The sequence below is a fragment of the Pleurodeles waltl genome, chromosome 10, assembly GCF_031143425.1.
Source record: "Pleurodeles waltl isolate 20211129_DDA chromosome 10, aPleWal1.hap1.20221129, whole genome shotgun sequence".
Classification (NCBI taxonomy): Eukaryota; Metazoa; Chordata; class Amphibia; order Caudata; family Salamandridae; genus Pleurodeles; species Pleurodeles waltl.
Genome location: NC_090449.1, coordinates 292,525,455 through 292,539,039, shown reverse-complemented (window position 1 = coordinate 292,539,039; position 13,585 = coordinate 292,525,455). Strand labels below are relative to the sequence as shown.

Genomic DNA, 13,585 nt, shown 5'->3' with positions numbered 1-13,585 from the left:
TGAGATAGTCGAGCAATGGGGAGCACTGGAGCATCCATGGATGGGCAGTGCTGGAGCTGGAGGTGACACGCCATGAGTGTTGTCCGGGTAGGCCAAATTCTTCCTGTGGGGCCGTAAACGACTTCAGATTCTCATTATCCAGGAGCTGATCAATATCTAGGAGGCCCTTCGATCGCCATCCCTCCCAATCAGCTACTAAAGTACCCTACACCTCCCCCCCCAATAACAATCCTGCATTACCCCAGAGGGGTGTGCAAATATGAAACCGGGGAGGGGGGGGAAGGGGTCTACTCCTAACAAGCGGTGTGCCTGTTGCCAGGAATTTAACTTGGCTTGTATCATTGGGTTGGCAGGGCAGGGCAGCTTCTGCACCGTAGTAGAGCATACAGAGTCCAGGTGATACTTGTGACACTGTGCATTCTGTCTCTACCAACAGCATGCCCGGTCTGGGATGCCTGGGAGCGTATAGGCAAGTTGAGAGAGGTGTAATACCAATGCACCGTGCTCCACAGAGGGTAATACCAACCCGCTGCATTCACAAAGAGCTATGAATTTAAATTTAGATAATCATGGTCTCATTAATCCCCATACAAAGGCACAAATGCATCCATCTGCAGTCCTGAGCACAGGTAGAGGAACTTGTAGAGTTAACATCCCAAGGACATATGTATATCGTGGTAAAGTCACCATGCAGACTGCCTGCAACCTCCCCCACAGAGAGAGACCTAGGTGGGACTATTTATCAAAATCTCTTAGTGCGGATGAGCTGTGGGTTTAGGTTGTCTGTCACCATCCGTTCCAGGCCTCTAGTAATGTAGATACCCCGGTATTTAAGACTTGACTGTTTCCACTAAACTGGGAATTCCGTTACAGCAGTGCACGTAGTCACAGGGGACAGAGGAAGCACTTCACTCTTGTCCCAATTTATTTTGTATCCTGACAATGCTTCATATTCAGCCAAGATTGCTCGTAGTGGTAGGAGTGAGTGAATGAGATCCATGAGTGTGAGCAATATGTCGTCTGTGTACAGGTAGATAGTGGAGCTGCTGCCTGGGATGGGAATGCCAGCAATGAGGGGTGAACATCGAATGAGAGCTGCCAGGGGTTCTACAGCTAAGAGGAATAGCAATGGCGACAATGGGTAGCCTTGCCGAGTTTCTTTTTTAATGAGACATCATACAGGAATCCCCCACAGTTGACTTGTGCCGCAGGTGAGTCATATAACAAACTGACTTTATTAGTTAATCTATTCCCCAGTCCAAAACATTTCAGGGTCTCATAGATACCACCCTTCTATCCTGTGGAATGCATTGAGTGAGAGGGCCAAGGCCTCGTCTCTGGTGGCCCAAAGGGCATGTGCCAGGGTGCAGTGGTGGTGGTGGTGGTGGTTCCTGGAGGATCTGTCTGATACAAATCACACTTGAGTGCGGTGGATAAGGGATGGTATAACTTTCTTTAGGTAGTCTGCCAGGACTCCTGCCAGTATCTTGATATCCCTGTTAAGGAGGGATATGGGGCAATAGCTGCCGCACACAAGAGTGAGTCCTTCTCTGGTTTTGGCAGGACTGCTATGGATGCCCTGTTGGAGATTGGGCTCATAGATCCTGTGTGTTCCGCTCTGCGGAAGACCTCATAAAAGGAGTCCACTGTGTCTACTCCCTACCATTTATAGAATTCCGCCGAAATCGGTCATCTGGAGCCTTATAGGGAGTTGAGAAATTGCCTGCATTATCTCTTCCATGCTTATTTCCCCCTCTAACAGTGTTCTGCCCTCTTCGGTGAGACTAGGTATATGTGCCCTCTCAAAAAACAAAGCAAAAACAAGTGATGGACGGAATGCTGAACATTGTCAAACATTCACCCCCAGTACAGTGATCTGGGCCTAAATCCATCGTTTTTTTGCTGCCCATGCCATTCCAGTTTGGACCCAGCCATATGCAAATCAGTCTTGACCCTGTTCCCCATAGGAACAGTCCAGCCCGAACTGCTGGGCCAGATCTTCAGCAAGTCTAGTGTGGTCCTCCTCTGTTTTGGGGGTATTGAGGGTCTGATAAAAGTCCCCGAACGTGCAGGCCATTGCCTAGGGATGAGTGAGAATCGTGCCATCTATGTTCCATATGGCTAGTACCGCTTCCTGTTGGTGTAGCTGGGCAGCCAAGTGACGGCCTGCCTTTTCACCGTGCTCATAGTGACACCCCTTCATCCTCTAAAGCGTATTCTGCCTGGGAAGTATATAGGGCGCTTAGTTCCATTCTGGCCTCCCCAAGGTGGCGGCATGCAGGGGGAGGTGGGGGAGGGTGTCACTGTATGGGTACATGTCGCTATAGTTTCCTCCAAGGCTTGTTGGCAAGAGCATCTTTGAGCGTTGGCAGTGTCTCATGAGCTGACCCTCAATGTCGCCTTGGCCACCGCCTGCGAGCTATGGGGAGGAGGCCGATCCTTATTTTTGGTCATATAGGTAGAGATGTGGGAGCAGAGTTGGTCCTTCCCCTGTACTGTATGGTATTGAGGGGTTCAGACACCATGGCTTGCGCCCCGGAGTAGCAAGGTCCATGTCAAATGCCAGGAGAACAGGAGAGTGGTCCGACAACGCGGCCTCAGTATCTGGGACTTCATGACCACGGGAACCAGTCTGTGAGCAGTGAGAAAGTAATCCAACCTAGATTGCGTGCCGTGGACTGGCGATACAAAGGTATACTGTCTTGTGGGTGGAAAAGACACCAGTGATCTATCAGCCCATGGTCAGATAGTATGTCCCCAAATAGCTCTCTGTCCGCATTGTTACCTATGTCTAACCTGCCCGCTCGATCAAGAACAGCATTGCGGGCCAAATTCCAGTTCCTGCCTAGGAGACATTGTGAGGCCCCAAACTCCGTCAGGGGACGAATGATAAGGAGGAAGAACAGGCATTTGGAGCCCGTGGGGGCATATCCAAACCCAACTCATATCATGTAATCTCCCAGTCTGAGTTTGGTAAGGATATAACAGCTTTCCGGTTCAGTCCACATCTTGAGTACCTTTAAATTGTAAGGAACAGCAGAGAAGAATTGCCACCCCACGTTATCCCCCTGAGCCAGTACCCCCCGACAATGCTGGCGACCTACCCTATAAAGCACATGACCTACCCAGTCTTTGTGCGGTTTCTCAGATTCTAGAGGGGAAAGATGTGTTTCCTGCAACAGGGCAATGTCTACTCATTTGGATTGCAAATAGGACAAGACCTTCTTTCTCTTAATGAGGTGCGTGAGGCCATTAGCATTCCATGATACGACCTTCAATGGAAGGGTAGTCCCCATTCTTGAAACTGGTATGTGAGTCTGCGGAGGTAGAGTACCGGCTGTTGGTTGTATAAGGCATGAAGTGGTGGGTAAGGCAATCGAGGTCGGTATAAGGGGGGAGTGGTGGGAGGGTGGAATGGGATTCCCTTGGTTGGGTAAGGAAGGGACAGACCAGTCAGAGAAAAGAGGGATGATAGAAAAGGGAAGAAGGAAGTAGAGTAGGGGTAAAAAGGAGTGGAACTTACGCAAGGAGAAAAAGGTCCGGATTCGGCTTGAAGCTGAGTTAGGTACCTCCTGCATACTAAATACTATTGAACTGTGGGTCTAGTCCTGCGTAGCCCGTGAGCTGGGTGCACTCACAGGGAGGTTGGGTGGGGAGATGGGAAGCTGGCGGACCTAGCTGGGGTGAAACAGGACCAGCTTTGAGAGGGCTTTAAGGGACAAATGGAGGGGGTAAAGGTGGGAGGGATAGGTGAAGAGGGACCAACTGTTCACAACCAGCAGGGCGAGGATGCAAGAGTGATTGAATGCTCTGGGAGAGCTTAGCACCTCCTCGGCCTTCGCAGGGATGTGGGGGCCTTCAATGGAATCATTGATATGGGTTATCAGCGAGCTGATGGCCAAGCATACCAGGTATCAGTGTGTCCTGGCCATAGGCCAATGACAGTTTCTCCTCTCATGCCCCCACTCGGGCCCATGGTGGGAGAGAGATGTATTGGTCACATCAACATCCACAAGGATCTAAGTTGGGGTGGGGGAAGGAGGAGGGGTCCTACAGTCCTGGGGGGCCCATTGGAGCGGCCGCCATCGAAATCAACTGGTATCCCTGGGCGTCCTGTAGCGGTAGCCCTTTACGGATAGATGAGGGCATTGAAATGGTCTAAGGCTAGAGTGTCAGGCTTGGGATGGATTAGGGTCGGGATATGGGCAGATGTGAAGTGAGCGAGGGTGGGAGGAGGCAATTGTAAAGGGGAAATGGGCGGTGATGACAAGTGGGTATGGGGCGTAAGGTGGGAGGGGGAGAAAGGGGCATGCCACTGCAGACAAACTAGCCCCCGTGGGTCATCGTCTTGGGGTGGGTGAGGGGGGAGTCTAATGCAGTTCGAGATGTGGTGGTGAGGGCTATATGACTATACACACACCTACATACACATACCTGTACGTGTATGTACATTTACATAAACATATACTTATAGGAGGGCCCTTTATGGCCACCAGTCGGGCTGGGTGTAGAAGGGTAGTGAGCATCCGGCCATGTGAAATTACAGAACCATAAACATATAGCACACATTATACATCAATATCCTAAACATTATTCAGTACGCAATACTGTAATAGTAATAGGACCACCTTGAACAGGCTCCTGGGTAATCTATAGACTAAACAGAAGAGATCCTGCAATAGGTCAATTGCAATGACAATAACATCAGTGAGGTTCTTAGCCATTCGGCTTATAAGCATCCTGAGCGTCCTTGAGCGGTTCCTCAACGGTATTGATGGCCCCCTTGTATGCACGCAAGTCAGTCAGCAGGGGGCAAAGTTTTTAAGGGACACTGTAATTTGTCCCTCCACAGGTCTTGAGTAAGGGCCACCACAGCTTGGAGGGCATTGTCTCTACCATCTTGAGACCTTGGTGACCGTTCAAATGTCCTGCCTTTTTTCTGCTTCGTGGTGCTGGCACGATGAGTGTCGAGGTCAGGGTGTGAGGGAGAGTCACCTATTGTGGAGGGACTCGCCAACAGGTCTGTAGGCGTATGTTCCATGGGCTGGGCGAGGAGGCTGTCTAGGAAGGAACACAATTGGAACGGATCAAAAAAATCCCTGGACCTGTCATCCTGTGTTATCCACATTTGGGCCGGATCAGAGACTAAATTTAATGCCCACATTTTTCAGTTTGGGCCAGAGGGCCAAGAATGCTTTCCGTTTCTCATTGGTTTTGTGCAAAAACTCAGCAGCAAAGTGGATTTCATGTCCCTCGAAGGTGCACAGGCCATGGGTTCTTGCAGCTGTTTCATGCCGGAGAATAAAATGCAATGATTGGGCAGGGTTTCCTGGAGTCCACCTCATAGGGGGGGGGACCAGTCTTATGGGCCGGTTTGAATTCCAATGTGGGGTAAAAGACTAGGCCTATGAGTTCAGGTATAAGGTCCCTGAGGAAGGCTCTGATATCTATGCCCTCCTGTGTTCCGGTATTCCAAAAAGCGGACATTATCCCCCCCTGGCTCCTATATTCGAGGTCCATGAGTTTGTTTCAGAGAAAGTGTAGTTCTGGATCACTGTCCAGGACTGCAAGTCTGCCTTCGACATCAGTGAGATGATAATCTAGCTCCCGGACCTAGTCCTGGAATTTGGCTGTCTGCCCAGATCGGTTTGGAGTCCGTGGACAAATCCGTCATCTCTGAGTCCATGGCCTCCAGACATCGGCCCACTCCAGCAATTTCCTGTAACATGCTCCATGGCAGTGTCTGAGGGTGTACCTGCTGAGGCATCTATTGGGCCTGAGTCAGTAGGAACTGAAGGAGAGGCCATGGGTCGAGGTAGCGAAATAGCTTCCGAAAAAAGCAGCTGACGAGTGGATTTATCTGTCGCTTTGCTGGTGGACATCGCCGTGCAGAACAGGTCTGCCTCCGGTGGTGCTTTAGTAGGTGCCGGGGACTGGTGATTCAATGTCCAAGAGCAGCCTCGACGTGTTATTCCTGTAGGCTGTATGGGCCCCGTTCCCCCCCCATCAGTATGACAATGGTCACCCGTCACATGCTAGGGAAAGGTGGGGCAAGGCGACTCAGCGTAATGCGTGCCTCTAGGTTGAGAAGGACATTGTAGTACCAGTGGTGCAATCTGGACCTGAGGTTGAGGCTTGTGAGCTTGCAAGTTTGTCATCGTTTGCAAGTGAGTATTGAATACTTAGTCGCAGGTTGTACATTCTCCCAGATCAGAGGATGACTCAGCAGGGATCCCCAGTCCTGGTAGAGCCCTATGTGGTCCCCAACCGCCTGGCTAAGGTTGTGGTGTCCTCTGTATCAGGGAAGGTGGGGGTGACAGGCTCCTGGTCAGGGCAGAGCTAGGGGCTAGTCAACTCCAGAGCAGTCGGTCAGGTGAAAGGTTCTATCCAGTTTTTATCGTCGTGGCCCGTGTCTTCACTGTCCAATGTTGTGGGGTCGTGAGATCACTCCTCTTGGTGGTTGATTGGGGCTGCAGAAATACAGCCCACTCCAGGCAGACGCTCAAGCCAACCCCCGGTAGCTTCCCGATGATAGTGGTCTGTGATATGTTTGCAAACTGAGGCTGCAGTTTCACTCCCCACTGCAGATTCAAGCGCTGGTTCCTGGTTGACTGGGACCACCACGGTGATCCATGCCAGAGCGTAGGAGTTCAATGCAGTCCTCTGAGAGGGGCTGAGAGAAAGAGAGGTACACCCCCAGTCACTCTTTGATCCTGCCAGACTCCAGGCTACTCCTGTAGGTCCTACAGTGGCTGCATACGGCAGAGTGCTGTGGTGATAATCCTGCACGCGGCCCCACCCAGCGGAGTCGGACCAGAGGTAGGTCCCGGTTCTGTGATAACCCCCATCCACACACACAAGCTCAATTAGTTCTCTTTTTGGGGGCGGGTACAGGGAGGGATGAAGTGCGCCCATAGCTGCCTACCGGCCCTGCTGTCTGTTAAGCCGCTCCTTCTGGTCTTCCGTGACTCAGGACGGCCGAAGACTGCAGACTACAGAGCAGGCCCGCGGCTCCGCACAACAACATTCTCAGTGCTACCCCTGGTAAGTGCAGGCTCAGCTCTGTCATCTGCGGGGGGTGAGGGGAGAGGGTGCGGACCCCCAGGAGTGCCACGGCCACACGCAAGGCCGCACCAGCAGGCCTTCTGCGAGTGTGTGCGGCTGTTTGTCTTAAATTGAGGTCCCCGTGTCGCCGCAGAGCCCGTTATGGCACTCCGGCCCCTCGGAAGTTACCCCTGCTGTCTGAGGGAGGAAACACCCCCAGTGGTCCGTCGGCTCTGCCGCCCTCCAAAGCTACACACTGGCGGACGGAGCTCTTCAGTCATGCGGCCATTCTTCCCGTGGCCAGACCATGGCCCCTTATTAGTTTTAAAGAAACAATTGAACATTTGCCACAAACCATGGATAAGTGGTTTACATGTCAAGATTCATTACCACATTTGTATTAACGCGTATTACATGCGAATGTCACCAGTAAGAGTAAACAAATACTGGGTCACATGTAAAATACAGGTGACTAGAAAATTTCAGGCCTCGAGGTCCACTACTAAATGTTCACTGGTGTCCTTCTGTAGGGCCTTTGACATTGACAGATGACACAAATCTCTAATAGACTCTTCATAAAAGGAAAGGGAAATAATGAAAAGGGGCAAACCAGCCCAACTTAGATTTCCCCAACCCACCCCCAACTCTGTCCCCAAGTGCATCAGTAATGTGAGCTGATCCAAGCGGTGATCGCATCAATGCTTAAATGGAATGAAGGAAGAGTATGGTAAGATCTACTTATGCACCGCTTGTGGAGCATTAAGTAAAGGCGCTGCTGAAGCCTCATCCAAACCCTCAGCCACCTCTGGTTTATCTGAATCTGAACATGGCTCACTTTGGAAGTCATGCAATATGGAATCCTAACTGGCAACTATAGGGATCTTATGTAGACCTAAAGAGTCTTTTTTGTGCATTACTAAATGACTGGGCCCACACTAGAAGAGATTTTTCCAGGCCACTGGGGAGGGAGGCTAAGACAACTTCCAGCGTCTTGTGATTAAGAGCTTTGCAGTCAGTAGACTCAGATCTCCTTCAATATAAGTCAATGGGAGAAATACTTTCTCCAATTTTTTTTTAACGTTTTTTAAAATTTCTGAATGTTTGCATGTATGCTAAAAGCCTCTGGAGTCTGCCCCCCTCCCAAAAAAAATCCTCCCTCAAAGGTGGCAATTGCCCCAAAGCATCAAACTCCGCCAGTCTGCACAGACTGCTTCTGCTCATCAAATGGGATAGCCCTCACTAAAGCTGCAGGAAACAAAACAGCATAGCCCCCTGCATCAACTACTCAACTGAAGAGCCTCACAGCGGTGGTGGAATCATTCTGGTGTTGGTGCCCCAGCAGCATCAGGCCCACTCATTGCAAGCCTGGCAGGGGTCCACGTATGCATATCTCCCTCTACCATCATACCAGGACCCGCAAGCGACGATGATTGTCAAGCTGCCCAGGCAGCCACTCCACGCCTCTCCTGGGACTAAACCTTTTCTGCACTCTGGAAGTGCCCTTCCCTCCTCCACCCTGCCAATCAACTCTGGTTCCCCTGTGTGCTGCCAGTCAGCTCCCAAAGACCTTGTTTGCGGCCTAGTCAGGCCTGGCCATCAGTTGAGTGCTTTAAGTGCTGTTCCGGCTGCCCTGAAATATTTGGATGGGGGTTCTCACAAACCCCTATTCCCCCTGCACCAGGCAACTCTCAGCTATTCAAAACTTGTAGATGGGTGCGTTGATGATGCTAAAAAAAAAAAGAATGGCTTGCAAGAGCGGCAGCGAGATGATTCTCACTGCTCTAACATCTAGGCCATGCTTTTTCAAATAACTATTTAGTTTTGTAGTGCTTGTGTCCAGATAGCGCCTTGGTACATCTAGTATGTGATGACATGAAGTGAAACAAACGTTTGTTTAGTGCCAAGTTGTAGGTAAATCTGTATTCAGCAGCATGGAGACAAGCGAATATGGTCTTGTCGTAGTGCCGGTGTAGTTGAGAAGCTACAACCAAAACAAACTTTGGATGTTCTAGACCCTTCAGCGGTGCTGATGATGTTGATCTTTGGTATTTAGTAGGTTGGTAGCGACTGGTAGTATTTTTTCTAATACCCACCTCTCTGATTTGGAGTGCTTAGCTGAAGTAAAGCCGTTTTTCAAATCACAGCGGTGGGCCATCTCTAATCTGGTAAGTGCATGTTGCATGGTGACTAAATAGTCACTAAACCTTAGATTAAATCAGACGAAAAAGATATAATTGTAAGAGAAATGGAGGGTAACAATCTTGCAAGAAATACTGTTGAAGTGCCCCAAAATATCTTACCAATAAAACAAACTTGACAGAAGCAGGCTATACATGACACTCCGACTATAGATCAGCAAAAAGAGATTGCCAGCAGCTGATTTAGTAAATGCGTGGAAAGTTATGTTTAAAACATTGCAATTGACTCGAGTCACTGACATATCAATCAAACAAAATGGATGTCCAAATAGATTTATTGAACAATGGCAACTTCAATATCCGGTACTGGCCAGGAGCTTGCTGGCCTAAATAGCCTGTTTACGCATGCACAAATGTTTGCAGCATCAAATATTGTGTATGTGGGCCCCAGCAGTTGACAAACTGAAGCTAATCTCAGAGGTGCTAACTTCTATAATAGAGGATTTAAAAGTGAACCAACCTGTGGTAATTGCAAAAACACAAGAGGAAGCGAACCAACGTTGTGTCCCCAAAAGGAAGGGTATAAAAGCCTTTGCAAGTAATGAACTTAAGATGAAAAAAGATGAAATCCGGAATTTCAATTGAGAAATTAATTTCAACGATATGAAAATTAGTGAGAACAAAAGCAATGCTATAGCAGATGCTATGGAAAAAGCCAGTATCTCTGATGTACAATTAACAAATCATTCATTAGAACAGAGAATGACAAAAATATGAAAAAAAAGATGCAGAAAGCCAGAAACAAGCGACAAATAAGCCTAGCAAGGTTGGAGGTCCTTAACATGCAGCAGAAGGAGAAACAAAATTGGTGAGATGTCAATAAAGGTGAAACCGGATCTAGAACGTACAACATTTTTTCCAATTTTTCAAAGTTGGAGGATGATTATGCCGAAAAGACCTCAAATGCAAAGTTAAAAAAGGGTGCTAATTTCTCAAAAAGTACAATGAAAGCAGATAAGACTCGAACAGCAGCGTCTCCAAATGATAGCAAGAATACAGTGTCCCAACAGTGGACCTAGGACCAGAAAAGGCAGCAAGCAGAAGTATCTGAAGATTAACATCATCTGCACTGCTGAAGTGTCTAGAACATCCAAAGCTTGTCTCTGATGCCTTACCAGGTTTTTTCCATACAGTACAGCAGTTGTATGAAAATTGTATGGCTGACTGAATTGGAAGTGGATGAGGCAGTCTTTCCCTGTAAATGATGCGCGTTGGAGTTAGTACTACCTTGTATTGGATGATAAGATCTCTTGTTATGGCGTGTAGATAATTGGTCTCATATTGCTCTGAATTGTCAGCGAAGATTTTTAGATCTACAAGAACAGTGTGTGAATATACTGAAGTGTGATATTTACGTGTGACACGGACCCAAGTTAGAGAGGGAGGCTCCCAGTAGACAGTAAAGGTAAATGCGTATTTGCTTATCTGGAAGCAGGAAGGTTTTTTTCGTTCTAGTAATTCAGTGTGGTACAGCATGATGTGTGACCAGTTAAATGTAAAAACGTTATGTATAATCATTAGACACATTGTCAAACCCTGCAAAAGAGAGGTTCACTCTCCATGGTTAAACAATGTTCAAGTCAGTTAACTAAAGAGTTAAGAACACCGAATTGCTGATCACTCTGCCTTTATGCATGGGAAAGCATTACAAGACCAGCACAAGTGACACTAGATTTCTTTGCAGAAAGTTTTCTTTGCTACGTCTCTCTTGCTGAGACCCAGGTGAGCAATCAGGAGCATATAATACAGTTTTACCATTCTACTTGTGACACAAAACACTTCACTAAGATATGTTTTAGGCCTGCTCGTTTGTAATCTGCATCAATCCATTCTTTGAAGTTGCTTCTCTGACCAGTGTTATTTGTGATAGAAAATTTGTAGATGTAATTGAAGACCTATAAAATTGTGAGTTAAGTGGAACTGGAGAAAGGTTATACCATCTACATCATCACAAGTCAATCTCAATGCTAACGTGTGGTCTGTAATTACTCCTGCAATTTCACCACTGAACGTATTGTAGCCTCTATTTAAGCCCTGAAGGACGCCAGTAAGTTGTGTCCTTGGAATATGTGACCTTTATGTCATGGTTTCTGTGATTTTAATTATGTAACTCAATTTTGCACATCGATTACTCAATGACCTTTAAAGAAATCCTTGTAACTTTTTTGTATACCATAGGAGCTCAATGAGTTTAAAGAAGTGACAACCTGCGTCTTCCCCAGGTAGGTTTTGAAATGCTGAGACTGGTTGAATGCCACCTTAAATGTCACATATTTCTGGGAAAGATAACATTTTGTTCAACTAGCCACAATACTAGTAATCTCAAGCATTTGACGTGTGATGCTTGGACCTGAAGAATTTAAATGATTCTTGAACCGACTTAAACATTTTATTGCAATGATAAGTTATTTAATGGTGCTCAATGATTTTCCATAATAAAATGTTCAGCTGTGGGTTTTTTTGTTATTGTTTTTTTTTTTTTTTAACACACCTTTTTGTTTTTGGAAACAGAAGACGCACAAGTTAGTACTGACATGTCTATATACATAGAGCCAATCACAGTTGACATCATGAGAGCACTCAGGCTCATATAGGGAGCCTGGTAGCGGGCCCCCAAGTCAATTTGTATACCGCCTGCTCCTGAGAACTATTTTGCAGATCCTGGAAGCTTACAGGGTTTTAGACATTGTCTGTTGTATTCTCTCGATGCTCTGTGGCCTTTTCATGTAGGTAGTGAAGGGGTATCAATTGCATCAAACTTTGAGACCCTATCTCGGACAATAGCAGTGACTTTTTCTATGGCATAGATAGTCCATACCTTTCCCCACCACATATTGAACAATGGGGTAATTTCCACATCTGAGCAATGCTTAGGTGCACTGCTAGGAGGAGGTGGGGGAAGTAGCAGTCCCAGGGGTGGTGTTGTGGGATAGTAAATCCTCTCATCCTTCTCCTGCAAGGATCAATAAGTTATGGGGTAAATAAATGTTAGTAAAAGTGTTTCTTAAAGAGGACTGTGTCCCAAAATGCCTCTTTCCAGCACATCTCGGAGCCCCCAGCATCCAGTGGAGCCACACGGATTTAAGGTACTAGCAGGTCAATAATTTGTAGGCTTTTTTATAGCTTAGACAAATAGATGACCTGGAAGCACACTGCCAGATAGTCCTACATGTTTCTTCAGAGATTTTTAGTATCCGGTTCCTTATGCCCATTGATGTGCATAGACATGTTCTTTGGTGGCAGTAAGAGAGCGAATGTGATGGTATAACCAAGAGATGCCTGTATGGCGAACATGGTTTGCGAATAGGGAGTCAATGGGGAAACTCCTCAGATTGTATAGCTCTACGAGCTTGATTCTTCCCAGCCCACTGTAGTTCTTGAGTGATCCTGTAAATGTCTCACTGAAACTGAGTATTTTTCCAAGAGATTCTCCTGGGTGCGTAGGTCTTCGTCATCATAAAAGTCCTTCTAGATAAGAGGCTCCTTATTGTCCTGAGGAAAGGAACCTGGGTCAGAGATGACAGGGGAGAAGTCTGGGTTGAAAGTCAATTGGGTAAAAGGAAAGGGGTAGATTGAGAATGCTTGTTTTCTTACAGTTTGTTAGTGGGTTCGGAGAGTGGCCTTTGGAGGCAGATGAGGGGGGGTAATCCCTTAGGGCCACAACCACGAGCCACGAAAGTCTGTGCAGGGGGACTGGGGAGAATGCTGTTCTACCTGCACCCATGGCTTATTGTCAGGGTTATGATTTCAGTCAAGGAATGAGCAGAGTTGCCTCACCTGCATGTAGGCCTTAGCTTTGTGGAAGCCAAAATCCCCCTCCACTGTTTGGTAGAACAGAGAGGATTTGCCAACTCCAAGATTTGCCCTCCCATCCAGATTTGAGCATTTCGTTTTGAATAAGTCTTTGGGTTTGTTAGACCTGCCAACCTTAGAGTGGTCTTCCCCAAAACATTTTGCCTGCTTGCCTCATAATTGCAGATTCATTTTGCTTGACTTTGGACTCTGAACACCTTACCACTGCCACCCAATGCTAAAGTGCATGCACATCATCCTTAAACATGATTTGATTGATGTATTCACAATTGGCACATTTAATTTACCTATAAGTCCCTAGTACAGTGCACTACATGTGTCTAGGGCCTGTAAATGAAATGATACTTGTAGGCCTGCAGCACGGATTGTGCCACCCACTTAAGTAGGCCTTTAAACATCTCAAACCTGTATGAAGCTGGCCTGGTGTGTGGAGAGCACCTATGGTGTTAATCCCTTATACCAGGTCCAAGTATCCCCTACTAGTGAGGTGTAGTCAGTGCCTAGGACACCAGGCTCTCTAGAGGTAGCAG

At 47.4% G+C, this 13,585-nt stretch overlaps 1 protein-coding gene across 4 annotated transcripts in view; it reads left to right on the top strand.

Annotated features, from left to right (window-relative positions):
- PARN (poly(A)-specific ribonuclease) overlaps positions 1 to 13,585 on the top strand; it is a 690,538-nt gene that overhangs the window by 235,370 nt on the left and 441,583 nt on the right. For all 4 annotated transcript variants that reach the window (XM_069210428.1, XM_069210424.1, XM_069210427.1 and 1 more), the window contains exon 14: positions 11,421 to 11,464. In XM_069210428.1, the coding sequence (XP_069066529.1) occupies positions 11,421 to 11,464 (44 nt within the window). The remainder of the gene's footprint in view (positions 1 to 11,420; positions 11,465 to 13,585) is intronic.